This window comes from Electrona antarctica (genome assembly GCF_951216825.1).
Source record: "Electrona antarctica genome assembly, chromosome: 7".
In the NCBI taxonomy this organism is placed as follows: domain Eukaryota; kingdom Metazoa; phylum Chordata; class Actinopteri; order Myctophiformes; family Myctophidae; genus Electrona; species Electrona antarctica.
The window spans coordinates 40,675,422-40,682,882 of record NC_136812.1 but is presented as its reverse complement, the minus strand read 5'-3'; the positions used below and the strand labels follow the sequence as shown (position 1 = coordinate 40,682,882).

Genomic DNA, 7,461 nt, shown 5'->3' with positions numbered 1-7,461 from the left:
CAGATCTACAAGAACTCGATCTACAAGCTAAACATTGTTATGTTGTAGAATGGAAACAAGCCATTATAGTCTTTATTGGGTTTAAATCCTCTTAGCAGACCTTGTAATTGAACTGTACTTCCCTGTGCTTTTTTCTTCAAACTGTTAATTAAGTATTCAATCAATCAATCAATCAATCAAGCAAACAAGCAAGCAGCAACCCATTTTAGCAGCTAGTTAATTTGTTTTTTGTTAATTTCTTAATTGGTTATGATGGTGATGAGATTATTATTATTATATTATTATTATTAAACAGCAGTCTGTGGACCCGAACAATGAAAGCCACTGTCACTGAGATGTACTTCATAATGTTACTATTTTTTTCCAGACAGTTCTAGGCAACACAGAATGGGGGGACTTTTTTATTATTTCCACACTCCTCTAAGGTAGGTAATGACATAATAAAATGTTGACTAATAACTTAAGTGACTTTTCTCTTCTACCCTGGATTTGAATGTGGTTTCCTGTACAAATGCTGTTTTGTTTTTGTTTTGTTTTTGACTATTGAGCCTAATATAGTGCCTGCCTGCTTGCTCTGGGGATAAATTGAATCTTGACCATCAAGTCAAAATCTGTGTCAGATCCTGTTACTTAACACGATGGAAATGTCTCGATAGAAGACCAGGGAGACAAAATACAAGTTATATTGCATTCACACAACATTTAGATTGGAGAAAATTACATTTTATTCATAAAAATCACACCTGTGTAAACTGAGCAGTGCAACTATACATTTATTTATAGTTACTGTACTGTGCTCTGTATTGTAGTGTACTGTGCTCCCTACTGTACTTCTAGAAATGACAGAGTTACCGTGTGGGGGTCCCCGGAACATCCAGACCCCCAAGAACGCGCCCAGGGTGCCGGTTCCCGGCGAGCCGCCCCGTGTCCGAAACGGTCAAGAAATAACAAAGTTACCGTGTGGTGGTCCTCGGGGAGGTCCCTGGAACATCCAGACCATCCAGACGCTCCCAGGGCTCATTGTGTACTCTGTGCCACTTTACTCTGTGCTGTTCTCTACTGGCCACTTTGTTGCAGCTTTCCGTGCACGGACAGACACATACAGGAACACGTATAGGGACAGGACACACATAGCCACGTAATGGAGCAGAGGCACCCCCCAAAATGTACATAGTGCTGCTTTAATTGTACAGTACCTACACCCGGAAGTTATGCGGGAACGCCTACTCAGTGGCAAAAAACTACTTTCTGGCTTTGACAGTCCATACTTCCAAACAGAAAAGATCTGATTGCATTAAATAACATTAAACGACTTTAAACTCACTTTGCCATTCACTTTATGCATGTGCATACCCATAGTGACAAATAAACCCTCCCTTATTAGAGAAACTCCATATGATCGCTATCGTAATATATAGATTTAACATATTTTAGCAAAGAAAATGTCACTTAGAAAGTAAATATCACTCCCCTTTCAGTATCCCTAAACCAGTGCATATCACTTAACATCTGGGATGCCATTCATGTTATCTGACTGACAGCATGAATGTTTCTTCACTGAGTGAAGAAACAGACATAAACAGTCTATTAATATGTTTCCCTATGTCTATAATGTCAGCCAACTTCCATCCCACAGTCCCACTTCTGCTCCGTCAACCCACTGGAACAGCTTCATAGCACTGGAAAGTAATACGCATTCTCTCTATAATGTCTAGCCTAGCCTCTAGAATTGGAGACCACATGCACCCCCCCCCCCCCCCCCCCCCTTCAATTTTAAAGTAGCCTATGGCGAGACATGGCAGGTGAAATCATGATTTTAAAATTTTGAGATTTTGTGCTATTTTGCTTTTTTTGCTATTTTGTTTTCTTTCAAACTAAAGCAAAATAAACATTCAAAATACAGATTTAGATGTTTATTTTAGTACTTTATTTTAGCCAATGACAGCTCGTTTTGCTGGGTGAAAATCCACCCTCTCTATTTTCATGATTGGTTGTTGGTACAAAGGAAGTGGCCATATTTTGATCAAACCACAGTCAGCTCGAGGTCCAGACCTTTCCAATGATATATGGCATGATATGTTGTTGCCAAGGTTTGGATGAGATATTTTGTCTCAAAATAGTGGCTTCAAATAAAACGTTTTGGAATTCATTTTCATTGTGATAGCTATTAGTTAACTTTTTTTCCCCTATTCACCTGTAGTGTCTCACCTTAAAGTATTACAACTAAATCATTTCCATATATTAGATAATTTAATGTAGCTTCATGAGGCCTGTTTGCGGATGTTAGCATGCGAGAGATTCATTCGTTTGTACAACAACCTAGAGTTGTGATGTAATGAATGGAAGGGTATGGTTTGTATGCCGTTACCTCAGGCTATGTCTCCGTTAAAGTACTCAAAAAGAAAGCTAAGAAAAATAAACAAACAAGCACACAATAACACACCAATAACAAGTGCCATATCTTTAAAACATTTAATTTGAAATAAGTTCTCCTTTCGTTTTGCATAAGTGCAAAATGCACCCAAACAGCCACCTGAGGGAAGTCTAAATCTTTAAATAAAAAACAAGCAAAGTGTACATTTATAGTACAAAATTCTCTTTTTAAAAAATTGCACAGTTTGTGTATAATATATATATATATTCATATTTTCCATTTTAAACAAACTTTAAAATAAAGGCTCAGAAAGTAAACAAGATCCACCAAATGAAAAATAAAAACTTTTTTCCCTAGAATTTAAAGCTGAGGAAACGTTAGACACCCTGTTTTCGTCTCTGTGTCCACCATAAATATACATATTTATATTTATATGTAAGTCTCTTTACATAATTCTCTGTGCTAGTGTTTGTCCAGACAATCAAAATTATTGCAAAGTAGTAAAGTTCTACTATAAAACATGGGGGGAGAGGAGGAGAAATAAAAGCTTCCTTCGCCTCAGCGCTCCATAAATAAATGCAGAAGAAAATCTGTTCTTTTATGCTTTTTTCCTTTTTTTTCCTCGTAACAGAAGTTAGTTTGAATCCCTGGTTTCACAAAAAGTTTTGTGTTTTTCCATTTCACAAATTTGTGTGTGCATTAAATATTCCAAAAACAACAATCAATCCAGAGCTCCAGTTTCTTTTTTTTAAGCACAACAACACACTTCATTTCTTTTTCCTCTCTCTCTTTTCCTTTTCTGAACGCTGTGCGTACGTTGTCATTCTCAATGTTGTTTTTGGAGGAAGAGGTTGAGGTGTTGGGGTCAGCGTCGATATGGGTGGAAGCCCTGTACGTTGTGATTCTGCCCACGGCCGAACGCATTGGCGGCGTTCTGCGGGCCCGCGGCCTGTTGTGCTGTCTGTGCCCCGTACGCTGCCGCCTGCTGGTTCGGGTCTGCGAAGGTGTGGGTGAAACCACTCAGGTCCTGACCGTAACCTTTAAGCCAAGGACAACATCGGATGGTAGAAAGGCAAGTGGAAGAGGGTAAAGGGAGGTGTAGATTAGGGGAAGAGGGTAAAGGGAGGTGTAGATTAGGGGAAGAGGGTAAAGGGAGGTGTAGATTAGGAGAAGAAGGTAAAGGGAGGTGTAGATTAGGAGAAGAAGGTAAAGGGAGGTGTAGATTAGGGGAAGAGGGTAAAGGGAGGTGTAGATTAGGGGAAGATGGTAAAGGGAGGTGTAGATTAGGGGAAGAGGGTAAAGGGAGGTGTAGATTAGGGGAAGAGGGTAAAGGGAGGTGTAGATTAGGGGAAGAGGGTAAAGGGAGGTGTAGATTAGGGGAAGATGGTAAAGGGAGGTGTAGATTAGGGGAAGAGGGTAAAGGGAGGTGTAGATTAGGGGAAGAGGGTAAAGGGAGGTATAGATTAGGGGAAGAGGGTAAAGGGAGGTGTAGATTAGGGGAAGAGGGTAAAGGGAGGTGTAGATTAGGGGAAGAGGGTAAAGGGAGGTGTACATTAGGAGAAGAGGGTAAAGGTAGGTGTAGATTAGGAGAAGAGGGTAAAGGGAGGTGTAGATTAGGAGAAGAGGGTAAAGGGAGGTGTAGATTAGGAGAAGAGGGTAAAGGGAGGTGTAGATTAGGAGAAGAAGGTAAAGGGAGGTGTAGATTAGGGGAAGAGGGTAAAGGGAGGTGTAGATTAGGAGAAGAAGGTAAAGGGAGGTGTAGATTAGGGGAAGAGGGTAAAGGGAGGTATAGATTAGGAGAAGAGGGTAAAGGGAGGTATAGCTTAGGCCGGGGAAGAGGGTAAAGGGAGTGGGAAGAGGAGATGGGGGAAGGAGGTAGAGACGTGAGGGCGTTTCATCGTTAGAAATGTCGAGACAACAACGTATCAAGGACAATACTTACTGGTCTACAGGTATGAAGAAATGTGTTCACATAGGATAAGATACATTATTAATACTTCCAAGCCTTGATGTGAAGATTGAAATATTGTATTCCTTTGCATGAGCCCATTTGTACTGACATTTTGACTCAAAATTAGGAAACAAACCCAGTAAAGTCAAAATGTAAAAGTGCTTTTAATTTAAATAATGAAAGTCAATTTGATGCCAGTCCAAATCAATCTAAATTTTGATCCAAAGGGCTTCATAAAAGGAAAACAATGTGGAGATTGTCTTGATTGAACAAATTCTAACAAGCACATAAGTTCTCATTTAGACACTAGATGGCACCAATTCCCTGCAAACTGAGACAGGGAGCAAGCATGACAACCAGGAGAGGGGGAAACAAAACTTCTCATCCATAGGTCAACATGGCCTAGTGTGGATCCTAATTACAATGCTCAAATTCAGCTGCCGCAGTCATTATTTTACCAGACAAACAGCTTTGTATGAATACAAAAGGAATCCCAGCTGGTGGAATGCCAAAGTGGCTGGACTGGAGAAGAGACAAACTTGCTTGCGTCTGTCAGAGACTAATGGATGGCATTCAATTCCCACCCTGGTGACATCCTGTGCCGACAAAACTTAGGAATTTAAATCTTAAAGTAGTAAAGAAAGTAATGACAAAGTTAAAGAAAGAAAGAATAAAGAGCATAGATATGAACATTTCTTGTGGGGTACTCAAAGAAGCACTCCAAGAATGGGAAAAAAAATAAGGAAGCATAACAAGAATTCAGAACACAGGAACGTTCCAAACAGGAACACAGAAGAGGAATCTTTTCATGACAATAGGAATAATAACTGGGAAATTTACTGGCATCGAGTTGTCCATTATTTCTTCCTTTGACTCTGACCCCTTTGGCTACAATGAATGTGGAAGACAGTGTATGGAGAAAAAAAACAATGAGTGAATGGGCTGCCAATGCCAACGCACAGAGAAAACCGAACCGTCAAAAACAGTTTCCTGACAATTAGATCATCCTTTTATTACCAGCGAAGCAATGTGGAGGGGCGTAGAGTAGAGTGGAGGGGCGTAGAGTAGAGTGTGGACAAAACGCTTGAGATCATGGTTCGTCTTTGTACAGTAAAACCAACAGCCATCAAGGGGATCGAGATGCTCAGAGCTCGAGAATGCCAATCGAGACATTATGAATAGTCTTTCATACGCCTGAAGTACTATAGATTTGAATCCCAACCATCGCATGACCTTGAAACAACTCACAGCTGTGTTTTACTGTACCCAGAGTACTCACAGCACCTTGTATGTACATGCAAAATGTACATGCAAAATACATAACACAAAAGCACAGGAGAAAACCAAAGGAAAACGCAAAAGAACCACGTTGCAGCTATTATATATGTAAATATATAAACATAACTCTACAGTACTAGATGCTACTTTTGTGGTTGGAGTAGACAACTGACCATATTCAGCCAGCGGCCATTTTGCTCTCACGTCACGTCACCCGCCCGCCCGCCCACCCCCAACAAAGTGTGACGTAAGAGCAAAATGGCTACCGCGTGAATATGGCCACACAGCACAGTGGGAGACTCTAACTCGGGGGGGTAGAGTTTCTCACCCGGAGTGTGACGTTGGGAGCAAAATGGCCGCTGTGTGATATTATGGTCAATGCTGGCACCTACCTGCACTATATCCACCCTGCTCATCCTGACCATAACTGTGAGAAGGACGCGTTGGTCCGTAGGCCGAAGGGTCCTGAGGGTAGTTACCCAAGCCTGGCAGGGAGACGAGGAGACCAGGTTGGCTGAACCCAAGAGATACTGCAGCTGACCCCCCGACGTCTTAACCACTTAAACCCTATACACTGTACTTAGTTGGTCCTCCAGGCCTCTAAACAAGTCTGCTCCCCTCCCCCCACTACACCAAGGCCTCTAAACAAGTCTGCTCCCCTCCCCCCCACTACACCAAATCTCTAGGTGAAAAAAATCTTGCAGATAGGTAATTTCCACCAAAGGTTTGCCCCAGAATCGGGACGCAAGGGTTCAAGTGGTTAAAACTTAAAACTGGTTATGTCTCTCAGCAAAAATGTGACTCAGGTCGGGTCTTTTTTTTTGGTTGAGCGAAAGGGTCACGCGCCAAAATATAAAGTTACCTACTTATGAATTAGTTTTGCATTCAAATCCTATTTCCTGGGTCTGCGCTATGTCTGCTGAACACACAACTGCCTATACTTAATTTGTAATGTTTGCGTGGGTGAAATAGGGTTTTTCTCACTCCAGTTTCGCACGCCGACAATAGCACATCTATAAGCTCATGGCGTGATGTGCTTGAGCCTGTAGATCAGCTATGTTCGGCACAAGACACCGTCATGTGACAAAGTATAAATCAGGCTTTTAGGCTTCATCTGGAGGTGGGCCGACGGCCCCAAACGTGTGAATGTGTGGGCTACGTTGCTGAAGTCAAGAACCCCACCCAGCCTTCTCCGTCCACTTGGGCTGCCTATGCTGCTGCTGCTGCTGCTTACTGGCACTAGGAGGCTGGAACAGGCAGCGGACACTCGATGCAAAGAGCAGGATGGAACAGAAGCACAAAGCATGGCACACTGAACACAATGGACACGTCTATTATCACACAGCACACAGGAGGAGTCACACCTGGTGTGGTGTGAGGCGGTTAATGAGCCAGCGAGCCACAGAGGATTGTGGTGCAAGGTCATCTCCCCCTTCTCCATCCTCTCTAGTGGCCCATGCACCACAACCACCACCACCACCACCACACAGCTACGCCAGCCTTCACCAGACACAAACGGTGCCTCGGTTGAAATTATCCATTTATTGATGTTTTTCGTTTGGACTATTTTTGCGAACGCTTTCTCACCCCAGGGAGTCATATTTCCCCCAGGTAATATGACGCCTCTCGGGATGAGAATGTGTTGACTTTTTTTTCTTTCTTACTCTGAATTCACACCAGCAGCTGCGAGCAAATATTTGAAGTGTGGACATTCGCAAAATGCAATAAATTGGGCGTATCCGAGGTTATAAGTGCACACACCTCCATACAGTGGCCAATATCTGAGAGTGTATACGCCTACTCCATGCCAACTTTACGGGCACAGCACGCTTCTGAACTGCCTCAAAGCATCAAAGTT

The 7,461-nt window shown here is 42.4% G+C and overlaps 1 protein-coding gene and 1 long non-coding RNA gene across 7 annotated transcripts in view; one reads left to right on the top strand and one right to left on the bottom strand.

Moving 5' to 3' along the window:
- Nucleotides 1-2,458: 2,458 nt before the first annotated feature.
- dazap1 (DAZ associated protein 1) overlaps nt 2,459-7,461 on the bottom strand; it is a 35,356-nt gene continuing 30,353 nt past the window's right edge. For 3 of the 6 annotated variants that reach the window (XM_079504911.1, XM_079504912.1, XM_079504915.1), the window contains 2 exons: nt 5,166-5,213; nt 2,459-3,412 (listed from right to left, as the gene is read on the bottom strand). In XM_079504911.1, coding sequence (XP_079361037.1) covers nt 3,240-3,412; nt 5,166-5,213 — 221 coding nt within the window. In that variant the 3' untranslated portion in view covers nt 2,459-3,239. Of the gene's footprint in view, nt 3,413-4,013; nt 4,197-5,165; nt 5,214-7,461 lie in introns of those variants that run through there. The other 3 variants (XM_079504913.1, XM_079504914.1, XM_079504916.1) reach the window with 2 other exon arrangements.
- On the top strand, nt 3,269-4,423 carry LOC306925818. Its single transcript, XR_013790306.1, has 3 exons — nt 3,269-3,470; nt 3,831-3,860; nt 4,225-4,423. It is a non-coding gene; the product is annotated as an uncharacterized lncRNA (long non-coding RNA).